This window comes from Ailuropoda melanoleuca, chromosome 2 (genome assembly GCF_002007445.2).
Source record: "Ailuropoda melanoleuca isolate Jingjing chromosome 2, ASM200744v2, whole genome shotgun sequence".
NCBI lineage: Eukaryota > Metazoa > Chordata > Mammalia > Carnivora > Ursidae > Ailuropoda > Ailuropoda melanoleuca.
This window is the reverse complement of record NC_048219.1, coordinates 178,550,677-178,571,551: the sequence shown is the minus strand read 5'-3', so window position 1 is coordinate 178,571,551 and position 20,875 is coordinate 178,550,677. Positions and strand designations below refer to the sequence as shown.

The window sequence follows — 20,875 nt, the reverse complement described above, 5'->3', positions numbered from 1 at the left end:
AAAAAAAAAAGGAGTTTACAAGGGGATGTAACACATACACAAAAGTAATAATAGGAGGTAGATGTGAAGAGAATTATGACTGGTATGGAAATGTATCAGCTGACGTGAATTTTTAAAAATCTCTAGTGACTGATTATAAGACATTTTCATGAATTAACGTGGCTTTTTCGCTGGGCAATGAAAAATAGAATTTGGCCATCATAGAGCAGAAAACAGAATGAGCAAAAGTATGAAGAGAGGTGGGAAAACAGAGGGTATGTCTGAAGAGAAGCAAATGGTCCAGCACATGGAGTCCAGACAGGAGGAGGGGAAGGAGGAGGGAGAATCAGCTGGGGGAAGGTTGGAGGGTAGGTGGTCCAAGGAGACAACAGTCTGTGTGAGAGTCCTGCGGCAGGACAGAGCTTGGTTCCAGAGCAACTGCAGGGGAGAAGGGTTGAAGACCAAGCCTTTGAGGAACTGCAACATTGAGAGCTCGGAGAGAGGAAAGGGAGCTGACAAAGTTGCCAATAAGGAGTGGTGACAGAGAACAGGCAAAAACCAGGAGGTACGGCGCCGTAGATGCTAAGAGATGAAAGAGGAGAGCTGTCTGCTGTGTCCAAACTGTGACATAAAGACTGCAAAAAAGAGAGTATAAAAAGCACAAGGGATTAGGTACTGAAGCTTAGGGAGTCCTTAAACCCAGGAGCCCATATATGAACTAAATAGGGACTGAACTGCTTTGCAAAAAACAGTTCCCTGACCCATCTTATCTTGACATGTGATGGAACACACACACACACACACACACACACACACACACACACACACACACACAGTTGTCACCTTAAAGAGAAAAGTATTCAGGAGACTAAAATAAAGCAACAGCAAAAGTCAATAATCCATTTGCAGTAATGATACAGGAAAGAAGAGAAGGGGTCTCAACATCTACTTTCTATTTAAGAATGAAGTTCTTATATATTTGTGGGCCTATTTGGATTGAGTTTTCTTATCTACATGTTAGACTGTCTGTCTTTTTCTCTGGGAAGTTCAGTAACACAGGGAGATAAACATATCCAAACTTGCAATAAATCCAATGAATATGAAGAACCAGATTTTCCCCTTCCAGGAATCATCAGTTACATGGCCTGTGCATCTGGCCCATGATTCTGAATTCTGTCGGTCTATCCAGACTATTTTGCGGTTCACTGACTATCATGAACCATTTAACACCAGCAAATAGCTGTGATGGATGATGCTTTAATGTACTGAATATCACAATGGGATGCGGACAAGACTGCCCTTCCAAAGTTTGGTGGCAATTCACATTTTCCTGCCATTTTTAATAAAAGTAAAATGCAGAAATGGCGGACAAAAATAATATTCTACTTTGGCTGGATGATGCCTTTGAAGCCCCCGTCCCCCCGCCCCACATGAGGGAAATGCGGATCATCGGGGGGCTTGTCTCTGCTTCCACATCAATTACAGGGTATGGAATGGCCTGTCAGTTTTCATAGTTAGTAAATCACAGCCCCAATTATAATTCACCAAAATGCTTTTCAGAATTAGTCAGAAGCTCAATAATACTCATTAGTAGCTAATATAAAAGATGGCCATTGAAAGGGCCATCCATCTTAAGCAAGGGCCGTCATTTATTTTAAGGAGTCTTCAAAGTCAAAATGGTCTAAATTCTGAGGCTTTAAATATGGGCATTATATATTAGCCCAGCATCTTACAGATGTATAGACTGTTGGTACACACAATTAGTCTCAACAATACTTCAGTATTAACATTAAAAAAGCAACCCAGATACAAAAGTGTTATGTCTGGGAAAAATGGCAGATTTTTTTGTTTAATCTGAAATGTATGTTCTCCCTCTCTAGAGAAAATATTCAACACCACCGAAAATCCCCGAAAATGAATCACCTCTCTTCTTAATGCACAGTCACAAGGACCAAAACACCGGGGGCCATGTGCTTCTCAGCTTCTGACTTGACATTTGCTTACTACCTCTGTTCTCTGCAAAGATGTCTCCAACGGCATGAAAGGAAGTTAGTTGTTGTGGGTTTTTCCCCTTCATCGGACAGAGCCAAAACAGCAGTGGGTTCACTCATCTGTCACACATTATGTATAAAGGGCTGTAAAACCATCTCCAATGATTTTGCTCAACCCAGGCATCATTCAGGACGCTTCCCATTTTAATCCTTCTCACTATCTCAATGCCGCCTGTGAACTCTCCTTATAAGGATGCATATTTTACAGAAGTACAGATTTACATGACGACAGTGGCATCTTCATAAAACAAACTTAAAAAGTGATGACATAAATTAGACACTTAAATAAGTATATGGTCAGCCTAATAATTAAGAGAATAGAATAATAATATCTATTGGCAAACAAAACTCAAAGCAAGTAGTCTAGTCTGCCACCAATTAAATGCACACATAAATACAATCACCATTTTAAGCCAGAAACTTATAAGAAACATTTGCCTGATAAGAAAATGAGTCTGTGTTTTAATACAGACAGCTAGAACAGAAACGGATCACCAACAGGATTATGGCTCTTTACTACAGGATATAAATTGGTAATCGTGGGTAGAGGCCGTGTATCTATCCGTCCGGGTCCAACCAGAGGAACAGAAATCACTCTGAGTATTTAACAACGGAAGTGTACTGCAGGCAAATGTTACAGTCGCTGGAAAGCGACTGAGAATGGTGCTATAACCAGAGATCAGGCACAGCAAGAAGCCCTCAGCACCCCTTGGCAGTGCAGGGTAGCAGGGTAGAAAAGAGAAGAGGGAGGCGTAACTACTGGAGGTCAGAGGCCTGTGGACAACTAGAGTCCCAGGGGCCTGGGAGCTGAAGTCATGGAGGACTAGAGATGCCTAACACAGATAGGGAGGAAGAAATATCCTGGCTTCTCCTTCCCTCCTTGCCTCCTACCAATTTCCCGCTAGGGTCTCCTGTTGGCTGAACCCTGTAGGAAGCCAGTAGTCACAGGAAGCTGGGAAATACAACCTGCAGGGGTTAGCTCTGTCCCATTCCCCCCCCCGCCCCCCCCAGATCTGTGCACACAGGGGAAGGGTGAGGAGTGGATCTAGGGGCCATCTGACACAGTGTTACTATGAACCCATAAAGGTGGATGCCCCATTTTATGCACTGGGTATACCCTGGAGACACAAAATCAACAAAGTATTCTTTAAGTAATAAGGGAAGATGAATGGATAGGTTTTCTTCTTTCCTTCTTTCTAGTAAGAGAGAATCAATGAAATTCAAGAGAAAGTTATTGAAAAGGTTCATAAGCATTTATTTGAAGCTTTTCCCAGCCAATTATATATATATATATTTAATAGGGCACCTGGGTGGCTTAGTTGGTTAGGCGTCTGCCTTTGGCTCAGGTCACGATCCCAGGGTCCTGGGATCGAGCCCTGTGTTGGGCTTCCTGCTCAGCAGGGAGTCTGTTTCTCCCTCTGCCTCTGCCCTCCTGCCCTCACTCATGCGCGCGCTCTCTCTCTCTCTCTCTCATGCTCTCTCTTTCTCTCAAATAAAAAATTAAAAAATACATATATTTAAATCATACTTCTACAAAACCAGAATTATGTTAAAAAGAGAGAGAGAGAGAGATTTTCACGTCTACTTGAAACATCTTTAGAGCTACATACGTCTCCCTTTACTTCAGGTTTAACACTGTGAAACCCACCACATGGCGGCCACGCAATTGAGTAGACCATGATGACAAACCGGAGGAACCGGAAGTGACTGAACCCTTCCCCCCACGGTGTTTCTCTTTCACAGAAGTCAAAGAGTCTTCTGAAAATGGAAGTACAAAAAAAGGTATCCTAAATGTTTTCCTCTACATGACAAAAGACGTGCTGACTTATTTCTGATATGTCCTTTCTGCTTCTATTTCCAAAGAGGCTGGATCTAAGACCCCAGGCAGAATTTGCCCTCAATGTTTGTGCTCATCGGCCTGGCAGGGCTGGTATTCCTGGGTTTAGTTTTGTGGTTTTTAATGAAATATTTTTGTTGGGGAAAAAGAAATCATTGGGTGGCAACAAAAGAAACTGAGAATTCGGAAAAAAGCATAAGCTTTACGAACCTGTAAATGACGTTCAAATGTCTTACGTTTAAGCAGCTGAACTGTGATAGACACAGCTTGGTCCTGCTCTTTGCCTCTTCCCTGATCTTCCCCCTTTTAGAAACTGTTCTGTGAGATGATTTGCCCCCGAATCTCTTACTGAGCAGACAGAAGAAGTTGCCTGCTTCCCTTCTGAGAACAGAAACAGTCCGTGGCCCCAACAGAGACCACCACAGCCACAGCATCACTCTTGACCAGTGGCACAGGAAATTGAACGAAGGTATATAAAATGCTGACCACCTCAACAATGTAGATACAGCCTTGGCCGGTTTATTATTATTATTTTCTTACCAATAACTAAAAAACTCAATTAAAACCTCACCATTTAAGCTCCACAAGTTCAGTCACAGCCCATTTTTTCATGCTTAACGATTTTCTCATTAAATGCAGTAATTTCTTACAAATTGCACTAATAAAAGTAAGTCCTGCTGGGTGTTTTCCCCCTCTTTAAATGCTGCCTTTTCATTGATGTGTTAAATTAAAACCCCAGGCACAAGGAACAGAGTAAATGCAAAGTCTTTATTGTCAGACTCCATTCCTGCAGACTCTGAGATCCCTCTCGTTTTATTTTTGTTTTTATTTGAGCTAACTGTGAGTCCTGCTTTATAGCCACAGGAAGGTCTCTTGGTCTTAGCTCACTCTAGAAAAAAGGTGATAGTGTGAGCTAATGAGAAAATAGAAAAATGGCATCTAGCAAGCCCACTAGTGATAAGCTCACTTTATGTAAGAGAACATTACAATAATTCTTTTTCATTCTGGATGAATAACATTTCTCATCTTAAATAACTTGAGTGCAAGACCAGGTCTGTTCCTGAGTCATCTGCAAAATTTTAAGTTTCCTGGTCAAAGGGTGGGTTCCATGGCATTCTATGGTCTTTTTCTTTTTTATTAACAACATTCAGTTTAACCATTAAAAACCCACTGAACATGTCCCACAAAACCTGAAGGTTATCAATGAATATTTACAGATTTACAGGGCACACAGCAGTTTGCTAAAGATCAAAGAATGTCCATTTTTTTTCGTAGTATAACTAATTTCCCCAATCCAGAATGGAGTGCATTTAAAGCCCAAAATTGGGACATGATGCTAACATAAGAAAGAAGCTAAAGGAAGACTTTTTCAACAAATGAAGTGACTTCTTTGGCTCCTTTATGTAATGTATATGCCATATGCTTGGAAGTATGTGTTAGGTGTAGGGCTAGGGCGCAGAGAAAGAGGGTCCCCACAATTTTCTAACTCTAAAACTTGGTGAAGCTTTCTAAAATAAAAGTGATATAGAAGCATTAATAACCTTACCATGTAGACTTGATCCCATTCCAGATGGGCAGTAGGAGGGAGGCAGAATGCAAGATGACAGTGTTTGGTACTGTAGCAATTTTACAGTATCTGTCTAGCTTCATACCAGAGTGGATGTCATCAACCTAATGCAGGAAGTAAGCAGAAGGAACCAAGTAGCCATAGTAACAGTGCAGCCAAGAGGAAACACTCTGGAACAGGAGACCAATCTGGCAATGGGATCCAATTAAAAGTTGGTAATTGAATGGAACTGAAATTCATGTATCAGTTGAAGAGATACAGTGAGTGGTGAGTCAGGCTCCACAGGAAGAAGAGAGAGGCAGGCGGCCACGGCTTGAATGTGCTTTTGTGGATGATGGGGGGGGTTGGGGCGATGGCACAGTGTCTTACAATGCTATAAGAATCTCAATCACTCTTAAAAGGACATGTCAAGTACCAGAAAATTTAAAACAACTACGTTTCATGTGGTAAATCTTCCTAAAAATTGATAAATAATGATGCCCTGCGTTGATATGGCATCCTTCCTTCAGATCCTATTTTTTTTTCAATTTTTCCCTTTTTTGATTTTGTGAAGAAAGTTTTATAATATTTTAGAACTCAAAATATCGAGATATTATTTTTCTCTACTTCTTCGATGGGGTAAGATTTATAAATTGATCCAAAGAACTTGAGAATTAATTCTGCTGTAATTCAAAAATTCAAATTGTTATTCTCAAACGCTGTTTTGTTAAAGTCGACAATAGAAACAAAAAAGTTACTTAGTCAGCAGTGCTCAGAGAACATAGAAACAGATGGAGATTATCTGTTCCAGTGATGTCAGACTAACTGCAGCATCTTTGATAATGTATCACACTACAGTAAAACTACTACTGGGCACAGGTATCCCAGGATACACTGGCTCTTAAATTACAAGCACCTCTTTAGAGTGGGATTTGGGGGTAGAAAAAAGAATGAGCATTCTTTGTGGAAGGAACATCACGAGCAAATACAGAGGCAGGCAAGCCAATTACCCAAGCCAAGGGTATTAGCAGGAATACTCTTTGGTCTGAGTACAGAGTTCACAGAGGGGGCCTGTCGAACATGGGTCTGCAATGGCAGAGAGGAACCAGGTTTTGGAAAGCCTTGAAATGGGGGACTAATTTTAAAGACATGGGGAGTGATTAAAAAGGGCTAATGCTTAATCAAACCTGTGCTATAAGAAGCTAAATCTGGGGGCTCCTGGCTGGCTCAGTCAGTGGAGTGTGCAACTCTTGATCTCAGGGTTGTAAGTTTGTTGGGTGTGTAGAGATTACGTAAAAATAAAATTAAAAAAAAAAAAGGAAGCTAAATCTGTACCAACATATGGGATGAGTTGAACAAGAAGAACTTTGAAGATAATTAATATAGGATGCTATAACTGTCCAATGGTGAAGTAATGAAAGCTTGAATTAGGATACTGGTAGTTAGGAAGGAAAGGAAGAGACAGATCCAGAAAGTGATTAGAAATGAGGAGAGATTACAAATGGGTACAAAATGGTCAGAAATGCTCATCAACAGTCAACTCAAGAAACAAAACAACAACAGCACCAAAACCCCCTATTTCTGGGGAAGTCCTGTTAGTACCCATAGCACACCCTCAGGCTGCTGCATCACTTGGGACACTTTTCTTTGGGCTCTCTCCTGTCCAGTCTTTTATGGCTCAGGTTATGCCAGACTAGTCTATGAATTCTTCCTCAAATCCGTCACCCACCTGCAGCGGTACCCACACTGCCTTGTGTCCCACTGCCTTCGATTAACTATTTGTGCATCTAAGTGACCCCTTCCCACTGGTGTCCTAGACACCACACCTCTCCCCTTCTCAAAGATCTCATCCAGTTTCATGCCGTCAGACAACATCTCTAGGTGACTTCTCCCGGATTTATATTTAGAACCCGGATCTCTTTCCTGCATAACCAACTTAACTTGTCTCCCCCCTCTCAGTAAATAGCAATTCCTTCCAGTTGCTCAGGCCAAAAAACTTGGGAGTCATCCCTGACTTGTTTCTTTTTCTCACACCCTACATTCAAATGGTCAGCAAAACCTGCCAATTCTACTTTTAAAGCATATCAAGAACCTGACCTCTTCTCACTTGCTCTCACTTGCGTTACTACAGTAGCCTTCTAACTCATCGGCCTCCTTCAACCTTGCCCATTCTCAACATGGCAGCCAGGGCACTTTCAAAACATGTCAGTCAGATCAACCTTTACTTAGAATTCCTCATGGTTTCCCATTTCACTCAGAGTAAAAGGAGGTCTAGGAGGCCCTATGTGATGTGTGCCCAGCTACACCCCCCATCTCATCTCCTACTTCTTTCCTTCGGCCACACTGGCCTCCCTGATGCTCCTAAACGAAGCCGGACACGCTGCTTCAGGAGAACGTACTGTTCCCTGTCTGAAAAGTTCTCCCCAGAGATACCCACCAGGTTCTCTCCTCCACCTTCCTCAATTCTCTGCTCAAATGATACCCCAAAACTGAGCCTGCCTTGATCTTCTATAAAATCAAAAGCCCATCTCACCCCAGCACTCACTATCCTACTATCCCATTTTAATTTTTTCTGTAGTGCTGTCATGAGTTGAATACCATTCCCTGAAAATTCATGCCCTTTCCGAAACCTCAGAATATGACCTTATTTGGAAATAGGGTTCTTGCAGATGTAATTGAATTAAGATGAGGTCATACGAATGGGCCCTAATCTAATATGACTCATGTCCTTACAAGAAGAGGGAAATTTCAGGGCACCTAGGTGCCTCAGTCAGTTAAGCGTCCGCCTTTGGCTCAGGTTGTGATCCTGGGGGAGTCCCGGGATCAAGCCGTGCGGCGGGCTCCCTGCTCAGCGGGAAGTCTGCTCCTCCCTCTCCCTCTGCACCTCCCAAGCTCATGCTCTCTCTCTCCCCCTCAAACAAATATAAATCTTTAAAAAAAAGAAGGAGAAGAGGGAAATTTGGACACACACAGTGAGAGAGCTCCCTGTGAAGAGGAGGCGGCAGAGACCGGAGTGGCGTGTCTACAAGCTAAGGACCACCAGGACTGTCAGCTGTCACCACGAGCCAGGAGAGGGGTGTGGAACAGATTTCCCTCAGAGTCCTCAGATGGAACCAACCTTCCTGACACCTCCACTTTGGAATTCCAGCCTCCAGAACTGTGAGAAAATAAACTTCTGTAGTTTTAAGCCAGCCACTCTGTGGTACTTTGTTACAAAGCCCTTGGAAACAAACACAGTCCTTACCACCATTTGACTTTATTATCTTATTTGTTTACTGTCTGTGTTTCCCTACAGTGACTAGCACATAGTAGGATGCTGGTCATTTGCTAAATGGATGAACGAACGGCCTAAGCCTCACTGGTTTACTCCTGTAAAACCTCTAAAGAATGAAGATGTCTGTTTGAATTCCTTTAATTTAAACCCAAAGACTGCATTTTAAGAACTGGTTATCACTAAGGGGAATAGACAGTCTAGAACTTTTTTATCACCACCCTTCACTTTAGTTTTACAGAGATGGAGATGGGGAAAATAAAGCTCTATGGAAGGGGGAAATACATAGACAAAGAGTAACAGGCTGTGTAAGAGATGTGTGCAGGTGTGGGTGGAGAAGACACCACTTCTTTTTTTTTTAAGGGGGAGAGGGGAAGAGGGAGAGGAAGAATCTTAAGCAGGCTCCACACCCAGCGTGGAGCCTGATGCAGGGCTCGAGCTCACAACCCTGAGATCATAACATCAGCCGAGATCAAGAGTCAGATCCTTAACCAACTGAGCCACCCAGGCGTCCAAATATACCACTTCCAACATTGTCCTGACTATGTGCACACAGTCATCTTCGTTGTTGTCACTTACTATGACTTAGCTCCGTCCCATTTTGCTGTATGCTCTTTTTTCTCCTCTTAGATCATGTTGCTTGATCCCACTGGGATGTGTGTGTGTGTGTGGGGGGGGTAGTGGCAGAGTGTTTTTCAAAACATATTGTCTATGGCTATAACCCCAATTTACCACACCCTAAAATATTAACCATCTTGACTATAATACAGAGCATTACAGGGATTAACAGGGTTACTCCCAAGAGGAGAGAGTGAGAAAGCAAGACAGAATGTGAGTCTGGGGGGACTGGAGGACAGAGGGACAAAGAAGGAGGAGACTTCTTTTTCTTGACTTTTATGTACTACTCTATTATTATCTGATTTTTTCCAATGAGCATGCACTTATTTTTTAATGAGGAGAAGACTAGGGAGCAATAAAGTATTGTTTCTATTTCTAGTGAGTCTTAAATGGGTAGACACTTTTCATGGGTTGGTATTTACTGAGGGTGAAACTCAGAATACTTCTATTTCATGATCCTTTTATTTCTTTCTTATTTTTTGCACCATCTACTTTTTTCTTTCCTTCTGTTTATTACTCACATACTCAAAGGGCTATATTACAAAGGACTTTTCAAATTATTTAATTTTACCCACTGTCCTCAGGAAAGACTACCAATGTGAATTGCTACAGGCAAATCTTATCTCTGATTTACATATCCCACCCCTCCACCATACATTTAAAATTTCAATGTATATAAGTCTTGTTGGCTTCATTACAGTCCATCTAAGAGTAATCAGAAATGGAGACAATTATGGGATAATCCAACCTTAATTATTCCATATATTTTCTTCTCAATGTAGGAGACAAATAATGAATCAAACAAAATATACCCATGCTTGAGAAAATGGCACAAAAGAAACAAATGAAAGGCGAGAATAATGAACCTATAAACTTTCCAAATCTATAAGCACTGACCTAAGACTTATATACTAAAATACCTATCGTCAGTGGGTGGCACAATCAACTCTTGGTTTCATCTCAGGTCTTGATCTCAGGGTCGTGAGACTGAGTCCCGTGTTGAGCTCTGTGCTCAGCAGGGAGTCTGCTGGAGAGTCTCTCTTTCTCCCTCTCCCTTTCTCCACTAGTGTTTTCTCCTTCTCTCTCAAGTAAATCTCCAAAAAAAAAAAAAACAACAACAACAACAAAAAACCCATTATCGCTAAAATGTAAATTGACTTTAATTACTTACAACTAATCGTCTCTGTGTTCCAACAAGTCCCTGCTCTCCACAATTTTTCCTGTCCTGAGTAAGGTGGTCATTCACCAAAGTAAAAGAATTCCTCTCATGAAGCAGAGGATTATGAAACACAAACATCATCTTGTGATACATGTATCTAAGTTTATTTTTTTTTTAAACTCCAATACCTGAAGACTTTTATTTAAAATACACTCTATTACTATTTAAAATACACTCTATTACCTGAATTGATGATGTTTTCTTTACTGGGACTCTGCAGAGATTCACTTGGGTCTCCAGATTTTCGTTTAGCTAGGGTCAGGCAAAAATTATAAAGTTCTCACCGGTCCACAAGGTCTCAAGGGAAATAACTTTCAATACTCAAAACATCATGGAGAACAACTAGACAGAAACTCAACAAGGATATAGATTTGAACAAACTATCACCTAAACTGACCTGACATTTGCAGAACCCTCGACCTAACGACAGCAGAATGTACATTATTTTAAAGGGCATATGGAACAATTGTCAGAACAGAGTATAAGCTAAGCCATGAAACAAGTCTCAATAAATTTAAAAGGGTTGAAACCGTTCAAAATATGTCTTACAATAGAATTAAGACAAAAATCAACAACAGAAAGAAATTTGGGAATCTCCAATATCTGCAAATTAAACATTCTTCTACGTAATCCAAGGGTCAAAGCAGTAATCACAAAAGAAATAAAAAAGCATCTGAACTGAATGACGATAAAAACATTATGCACACACTTTATGGTGCGCAGCTGAAGAACTGGGTAGAGGGAAATGTATGGCTTTCGATGCCTATGTTAGAAAAGAAATGAGGTCCCAAATCAATAATCTAAGCTTCTACTTTAAGAAGCTAGAAAAAGAGGATCAAATTAAATCCAAAGTAGCAGAAGCAAGGGAATAATAAAGACAAGAGCAGAAATCAATGAAATAAAAACAAAATAACGGAAAACAAATCAATAAAAGCAGAAGTTAGGATCTTCTATAAAAGATAAGCAAAACCATAAGCCTCTACTTAGATTGACCACGAAAAAGAGAAGATACAAGATACCAAAAATCAAGAATAAAAGAAGGGAAATCACCATCAACACAGAACTTAAGAGAAAAATAAAATCATTGGATACTACACCAAAAACTAATGATGGACTGTATGGTGACTAACATAAAACAATAAAAAAAAAAGAAAAAGAAAAATAATAGGAATAATGTTAGGCCAATAAATTAAACAGCTTAAATGAAATGGACAAATTCTTATAAGGACATAAATTACTACAACTGACTTAAGCAGAAATGGAAAATCTGACCAAACCTACAATATGTAAAATAAACGAGTATTAGAAAGCTTCCCACAAAGAACCCTGGCCTAGGTTTCACTGGCAAATTCTACCAAATATTTAAAAACGGAATAATATTAATCTTGAAGGGAAAGAAAGAATACTTCTCAATTCATTCTGTAAGGGCTGTATTTCCCTGATATCGAAGCCAAAGACATCATAGAAAGGAAAACTACAGAAAGGTATCCTTCATGGACATATACACAAAATCCTACCAAAGTATCAGCAAAATGAATTCAGGAACATACAGAAGAACTACACACCATGACTGCCTGGAATTTATCCTGCATGAAAATCAATGAATATAACACAGCATATTAATAGAAGAATCAAACCCACATAATCATCTCTCTTATATAGAAAATGCATTAAAAAAAAAAAGAAAATGCATCTGACAAAATTCAACACGCATTCGTAATAAAAACTCTCAACCAACTCGGAATGAGAAAAGAAAATCTTCAAGTTGATAAAGGGAATCTGAGAAAAACCAGAATATTATACTAATGGTGAAACACTAAAAGCTTTCCCCTTAAGATCGGGAACAAGGATAATCACTCTTCTTTTTCTTTCTTTTTTTTTTTTTTAAGATTTTATTTATTTATTTGACAGAGAGAGACAGCAAGAGAGGGAACACAAGCAAGGGGAGTGTGACAGGGAGAAGCAGGCCTTCCCGCGGAGCAGGGAGCCCGATGCGGGGCTCGATCCCAGGACCCTGGGATCATGACCTGAGCCGAAGGCAGAGGCTTAACGACTGAGCCACCCAGGAGCCCCAAGGATAATCACTCTTATCATTCTATGACTGCTGGATATTCCAGCCAGTATAATCAAGAAAAAGAGTTCTAAGGCATACAAATTGGAAAAGAAGAAATAAAACTGTCTTTACTTGCAGACAACATTATCATGCATATAGAAAATTCAGAGTATAGGGGCACCTGGGTGGCTCAGTCGGTTAAGTGCCTGCCTTCAGCCCAGGTCATGATCCCAGAGTCCTGGGATCGAGCCCTGTGTCGGGTGCTGTGCTTAGCGGGGAGTCTGCTTCTCCCTATCCCTGTGCCATTCCCCCTGCTTGTGTTCTCTCTCTCTCAAATAAATAAAATCTTAAAAAAAAATTCTTAAGAAAATTGAGAGTATATAAAAACAATTAGAAGTAATAAGCAAGTTTAATAAGGTTGCGGGATATAAGATCAATATACAAAATCAATATTTCTATATACTGGCAACAAACAATCCAAAAAATAACTTTAAAAAATTCCATCTGCAATAGCATTAAAAAGAATAAAATACTCACAAAATTTTAACAAAAGAAGTACAGGACTTATACACTAAAAACTACAAAACACTATGGAGAGAAAGTAAATAAAGGCCTAAATAAATGGAAAAATATCCTATGTTCATGGGTTAAAAAATTCAATATTGTTAAGATGGAAATCCTCTCTTAATTATTCTATATGCTCAATGCAATCCTTATCAACATCCCAGTGGGCTTTTTTCTGTAAACTGAAAAGCTGAATCTAAAATTTATATGGAAATGCAAAAGACCTAGATTAGCCAAAACAATTTTAGAAAAAAATAAAATTGAAAGACCTAACATAGTATTTCAAAGCTTACTATAAAGCTAAAGTCATTAAAATAAAGTATCAATGAAAAACAGATATAGATCAATATAAGACAATTGAAGAGCATAGAAATAAACTTTTGTTCGTATGATCAGTTGATTTTCAACAAGATACCAAGGCAACTGGATGGGAAAGGATGGTCTTTCCAATAAATGATGCTGGGACAACTGGTTGCCCTATGAAAAACAATGAATCTAGGGTACTCACTCTCATAACCATTTACAAATATCAACTCAACATGGATTATAGACCTAAAACTTCAAGAAGAAAATCTCTGTGACTTGGCCAGGCAAAAATTTCTTACATAAAACTACAAAATGATAATCCATAAAAGAAAAAGTGATAATACAGAAAATCAAAATTAAGAACTTTATACTTCAAAAGACACCACTGAAAAGATAACCCACAGACTGCAGAAAACACTTGCAAATCACCTGACAAAGGACCTGTATCCAGAATATAGACAGAATTCTCTACATCTAGATAAGACAACAGAATCAAGAAATGGGGAAGAGATTCAGATACACATTTCATCAAAGAAAATAAAATATACGAATGGCCAATAACCATCGGAAAAAAGGTCAGCAGCATTAGTATTTAAGGAACTGCAAATTAAAACCACATAGGGATGCTAACGCATCGCCACCAGAATTGCTCTAATTGAAAAGTCAACACAAGTGTCACCAAAGATATGGAGAAAATGAAACCCACATTCACTGCTGGTGAGACGTTAAATGGTAAAGCTGCTTTGAAAGGAGTTTGGCTATTTCTTAAAAAGTTAAACACAGACTTCCCAGCGATTCCACTCTCACCCAAGAAAAACAAAAAAATATAAAGATTGTAATTTTCATAGCATTATTTATAATAGCTAAAAAGGGGAAACTATCCAAATATACCCATCAATTAGTGAATGGATAAGCATAATGTGGCATATCCATAAAACAGAGTATTATTCAGCAATAAGAAGAAATCAATTACTCAGGACGTCTGGGTGACTCAGTCGGTTAAGCATCTGCCTTTGGCTCAGGTCATAATCCTGGAGTCCTAGGATCCAGCCCCACGTCGGGCTCCCTGCTCAGCAGGGAGCCTGCTTCTCCCTCTCCCTCTCCCACTGCCCCTGCGTGTGCTCTCTTCCTCTCTCAAATAAGTAAAATCTTTAAAAAAAGAAGAGATCAATTACTGATACATGCTACAACATAAACAAACTTCAAAAACATTATGCTAAGTAAAAGAAGCCACATGCAAAAGACTGCATATTGAGTGACTGCATTTATGTGAGCTTTTCAGAAAAGGTACATCTACAGAAACAGAAGTGGTTACCTGGGGTGGTGGTAGGAAAAAAGAATGGACTACAAATGGTCAGGGGGACCTTTCTGGGGTGAGGGAAAAGTTTTTAACTGGATTGTGGTGATGATCATATAACTTTATACATTTACAAAAGATCACAGAACTGCACACAGATTAGTGCAGAGACTTGGGGAGATCTACCACAGACAGAAAGGATGTTTCCACTATGTTTCCACAACAGAATAACTGCTAAAGCTCAGAGAGCGAATTTTATCCTCAGTGCCCCAAGCAAACACCACTAGATTCCAAGGGCAAGGGAACTATCAAAAAGATGGCTCTCATGAGAAACGGCTCCTGACTCCAATGGCCTACAGTGGCAATCTTCTGAGTGTTTCAATTGTATCTCATTACCACTGAAAGACACAAAGAGATAAACTACAGGATTTCAGCAGTTAATCTGACAAAGGAAACGAAAACGGGCCTGTATCAGTCAGCTCAGGCTGCCATAACAAAACACTATGGACTAAGATGGCTTCAACATATGAAATTTGTTTTCTCAACAGTTTGGAGGCTGGTGCTAACGTGGTCAGGTTTTGGTGACGGCTCTCGTCCTGGCTTGCAGTCACCTTCTCACTATATTCTCAGATGGCAGAGAGGGAAGAAAGACAGGAAGAGAAGAGAGAAGAAAAAGCACAAATCTGATGTCTCTTCTTATAAGGTCACCAATCCCGTGATGAGGGCTCCACACTCATGATCTCATCTGAACCTCATGACCTCTTATAAGGGCCGCATATCCAACATCATCATGTTAAGGGTTAGGGCTTTAACATACAAATTTTGAGGAGACGCAGTTCAGTCTACAACAGGGCCTTTAATCACTATTCACTAAAGATTTTTCTCCAACTGTCCATAAGAAACTGCAAAAGATAGAAGAAAGAAAAAGTTGGGGCGCCTGGGTGGCTCAGTTAAATGTCTGCCTTTGGCTCAGGTCATGATCCCAGGGTCCTGGGATCGAGCCCTGCATCGGGCTCCCTGCTCAGCGAGGAGCCTGCTTCTCCCTTTCCCTCTCCCTCTGCAGCTCCCCCTTTTTGTGCTCTCTCTCTCTCTCTGTGAAATAAACAAATAAAATCTTTTAAAAAGAGGAAAAAAAATCATTAAAAAAATAGTTAACTATTCTCCTTTGTCTAAAGGCATCCATTCTGACAGTATTCTCAAGCCCTACTGAAACTATGCTTCACATCTGAACAAAACTCCCTTCCCTTTTCTAGCCTAAAACACGAGCATGCCATTTTTAAAAGTTTTATGAAGATGTGCCTAACAGACAGGACTAACTGTATCAAATTATACTTGCCACTTCTTTCTGTGTCAGCATATTTTTTGCCTTGGGCTTGCAATTTGAAAGGGGAGGGCCCAAACACTTTTATTGCATTTAAGTGGGTCTCCAAGCTGTTTCAAGCCTCCTCGTAACACATTTCAGCTGATTAGTGACTATTTTAACAAAAGCCTAACATCCTTTCCTAAACATCTTAATTGGTTAAGAGCTTCTGTTGTTTGCCACGAGCAGAGCAGTCACTTTAAGTCATTGATTAAAGCAGTTTGCACATCAGCACAATCTGAAATCAGTTTCCTTCTTCAACCAGCTGGGCTTAGGAAGCAATCTTGAGGACAGCCCAATTCAAGGAGAACCAAGTGCAACGCCCTGCGTGACGATCGTGCACCATGCAAGCAAGAGGCGCAGCATTTGTAGGAGGCTGAGGGCATGAACCAAAGCGCCATACGTAAGTAAGTACTTCAACGGCTCTCTGCCTCCCAAATCGCGCTCATTAGCACTCAGCGCAAGGGGGACTCTGACAGCAAGCTGGAGAACACACCCTCTCTCGGAAGCCCCCGTCGCTGATCGGCGTTTCCAGCAGAGCCGCCTGTGAGCACCGGCCTCGCAGCACTGCGGGCCCGGGTCATCACGGCAGGCCCACGGGTCACCATGTTAAATGCGGGCTTCAGAGGAGACTTTGCTCTTCCCGGGGTTCTGACGTGGGGAAAGTGTTCATGTGAGTTCCACGTCTTCAGCCAGAGGGAAAAATACCCCTTCCATGTTTAACATGAAAAGGGGAAAAAAACCCAAAAACACTCAGCAGGTTTAAGGCAAGCAACTTCTGCCTGGCAGGAGAGAACACCACGCTGCAAGTGGGAACGCCGTCCAGAGCGCGTCCAGACTTCCTCTAGTGCTCGCAGGAAGAAATCTTCGTGCTCACTGAGAACATTCCGACAGCAAACGGCCTTTTATTTTTATGCTACCAGTTGGCTCTCTTTCTTAACAGATAGCCAGGCTACATTTTACAAGAACCATACCCTGTAATTAGACATCTTCTGATGCACAGATTGACAGGAACTTAAAAGAACTGAAAAAGCTGAGTAAGAATGGATAGAAGCCTTTTAGGAGAGTTGATGAAAACCAAAAAGATTTTCAAAGTGGTTATGTGTGGGGGCGCCTGGGTGGCTCAGTTGTGAAAAAATAAAATCTTTAAAAAAAAAAGTGGTTGTGTGTGTATGTCGGTCTTTGTTTCCTGTGTCATGTCTTTTTTTCTTTCTTCTTTTTGTCTTCATTTGAAGAATTTCATTTTAATTATTTGGTTGACGAGTTTTATTATATTAAAATGTAAACTGAAGGGCAGTGCTGTGCCATTTAATGAAATGTACGCAACTCATGAAGAAGTTTAAGCCCCAAGACCCAGTGTCCTCCACACCTCTGCCGTCAGCCACGGAAAGTCGACGACTCCCGGCCTCAGTCCATCCATGGGAAAATTCACGAGTGTGACACTCGGGGTCACGGCTACATCATCACCATGTCAAATACTAACACACCCCTGTAGCGGGTCTCCTTTACACTTCCAAATAAACAGACTGCTGTTTCCAAATAAAACTTCTTGTCATCAATAAATGAGACCTAAAATAACCCTGACAGTCAAGTTCTGGGGTTTAACAATTTAAAACCAAACAAGTCAAAAGGGAACCCAAGGAATATGAAGTGGCATATTTAATAAAAAATATAAAGTATGGACTAAGCCTCTAGAACCCATAATCATATGTTTTCTCTCTCTTGACTAGATGTGTCACTGCTGTTTTGGGAAAGGACTAAGAAAATGTGTTACACTGCTAACAATTAAGACTTTTATAGGGCTGAAGATGTTTACAATTTTAGTTACTATTTGTATTTAGTATCCTTCTTTCAAGACGTTCAAGGTATCTGACAGAACTTATTCTTCTTAAACTTATCAGCTCTGTGTAAAACAACAGAAAAGGGCCATATTCTTCCTACGTTTATCTGGAAAGAGCTATGATAAGTTACATAAACCACACCCAAGATTACATAAACAGGCCCATTAACACACACACACACACACACACACACACACACACACACACGAAATCTCTCCTAGATCTCAACTCTTGGGGACCCACAGTTGAGGGCTTGCCTCGTGGCCAAGGGTCATAAAACACATGTACGTAGGCTGATTTGCACCTGGGACAGTGCCATCCTGTACAAAACTGGAACTGAAAAAAATGTCTATGTGGCTTTGATGAATGATAATTTTATCATGAACTGTTACCATGTTCCACCCAGCATTGGTAAATTTTAAGAAACACCCTTTAAAACTGAAGGAATATTGTTTGATAATCAATGAGAATGAGGTAGATGGGAGAAGAAAAGCAAAAAGGCTAGAGGATGAAAGGTGGTCTAAACAAAGTGAGACAAAACAGATACAAGAGAAAAAAACAAAAGGCCTCGGAGCTAGAAAATAAAGTGATCATCATCTGATCAGATGGGTATGTGCACACTCCTGCTCCTGTACTTAAATCTAATGGTAAATACCATTTATGGTAAAAACCTAATGGTCCATACCATTTCTCCTTAGGATGGCTCTTCTTGACAGGTTTTTTTTTAAACCAACCATGCTCCTATGAACTCAACTGGGTGGAATGGAGCTCCACCACCCTGTCACTATTCAGAAGCCCAATACAGAACCTACAATATTTTTCTTTTTTTAAGTGAAATTTTTAAAAAGGTTTTATTTATTTATCAGAGAGAGAGAGAGAGAGCGAGAGAGCATGAACCAGGGGAGGGGCGGAGGGAGAAGAGGCTTCCCACTGAGCAGGGAGCCTGATGTGGCGCTCAATCCCGGGACTCCGGGATCGTGACCTGAGCCCAAGACAGACGCTTAAAGGACTGAGCCACCCAGGCGCCCCCAGAACTTACAATCTAAGTGGCAAAAACAGGGTTCAGGGAACAAAGTCACATTCCATTCTTTTATCTGTCTCCACAGATCCATTTTCCTGACTCATAAGGTCCTCAGAGAACCTGTTTTTGACATAGCAGGTACATTCAAGCTACATGACATAATATCTCAAACTTGGTGGGAACACCTCAATTCAGACATATCGTGATCACAGGAATTATTTAGAGGGTTGAAATAATGTGGCTTTTCCCCCTCCTCTAATTTGCTGTCTTTTGACCATTTTAGCGTTCTTCCTAAGTCAAAGCAGGGGAGGGACAAGGAGTTTGAAATCCATGGTGTTCCTCCAACAGCTGGTGGAGGAGGGTGTTCACATAAAGGGATAACCTGGATTCAAGGAGTCTCTGAGAACGCTGTGGACTCCGGTTCTTGAATAACCCACAATCGCAGATAACAGATATCAAGGATGAGGGCGCTGAAGCACAAATGAATACCGTGTGAGAGAAACAAGTCTCACTTTCATCACTGAGAAATGATTATTACGCATACGGCTGTGGTCAAGAATTTTTCTCTTGTAAAACTGCGGTGACAGAATGGTGGGGTGGGTAGGGAGGGCAAAGGAAAGGGACCAGAAAAAGAGGAGCACCTGAGAATCAAAGCCAGCTTACAGAAGCATCGGCAGCCAGAAAGAGCACAGTCCTGGGGTTCAGTGTCATCGCCTCTATGCCAATAAGCTTAGGACAAGAAATATCCCTCACACTGAAAACCAGAAGGTAAGAAAATGTGGAGATGCCTACTGGAGACTGCTAGTGTCAAGGGGATAGGATCGCAATACTCGGTATAACTATACTATTAAGCCAGATGGAAAGAAATTATACGCATAATAGGTGAACGGGTCAAGTTCTAAGGGTGCAACAATCTTACCGTCTTTTACTGATCATGCTTTTGGCAAATGAATTTAAAAAGCAGATCTACTGGAGAAAGAGAAGAGCTTCTCCCTCCCTGCCCTAGGCATAGATCTCGGGGAGGGACAGAGGAAAGCAATAACAGAAAGGTAGCTTCAAGTCTGGAGGACAACTCTGGGCTTCAGGGAAAGTGAGTCTTCACTCACAAGGGGCTTCCGTAGAGATGCCCATACAGAACAAAGAAAGCTAGGCAATATAACGGACAAACAAAGTTTCTGGAGCTTGATATTTTAGGTTAGGACCACAAAACAGAATTAGTTGCTCACAGGTGGGCAGTCCCATTTTCTCAGAGCTCTGCAGAAAGTCTGCCTTTGTGAGGTCACTGCAGAGCTCTGACCATCCCAGTCCTAGATGGAGGAACAGAAGGACCCCACCACCACACCAGCAGCAGCGCACCAGGACTCAGTCACATTCAACATCAAAGAATGGTCTACTCCTCAGAAGTCCTACCTACAGGCATGAGGTTGAAAATACGTGACCTTATTATGTCTGAACAACAACGTGTAGGAAAGGAGGGCATTAGGAATCAAGAGAAACAGTCAGTTGAGTACCAAAATCCAATATTTGAAAAAGACATGGATTTGAATCCCTGTGTGATTCTGGGGGAAGTTCATCTCTCCTAGTTGTACAGTTTTTCCCGTAAAATGGGGAGAATGCTACCTATTGTAATTTATATGCCATGTAGGCGTCACCTGCCCTTATTATTTTCACAAGACTGTTTCGGATCTCCAATTTCATGGCCTGGAGAAACACTGTTTTCTGGAGATGCGAGCACATTCTTAAGAATTTACTCTTTCACGGGCTTTCAGACTCTGGTCTCCTGTGCTCTCAGGTCCTTTCTCTGATCTGCCTCAAGTAATTCCAACCCAAAACTCTTGTCTCTTCACCAGTTTCCCCAAATAGAGCCCTCAAACCAAGGAATCCAGAATGTGACTGACACTGAATATTGGCA

The 20,875-nt window shown here is 40.9% G+C and overlaps 1 protein-coding gene across 5 annotated transcripts in view; it reads right to left on the bottom strand.

The window, feature by feature from the left end:
- XRCC5 (X-ray repair cross complementing 5) overlaps window positions 1-20,875 on the bottom strand; it is an 89,244-nt gene that overhangs the window by 15,976 nt on the left and 52,393 nt on the right. Inside the window, exon 17 of one of the 5 annotated variants that reach the window (XM_034655147.1) lies at window positions 10,667-10,773. The exons of the other annotated variants lie outside the window; for them this stretch is intronic. Within the exon in view, the coding sequence (XP_034511038.1) occupies window positions 10,682-10,773 (92 nt within the window). The 3' untranslated portion in view covers window positions 10,667-10,681. Of the gene's footprint in view, window positions 1-10,666; window positions 10,774-20,875 lie in introns of those variants that run through there. 5 annotated transcript variants of the gene reach the window in all.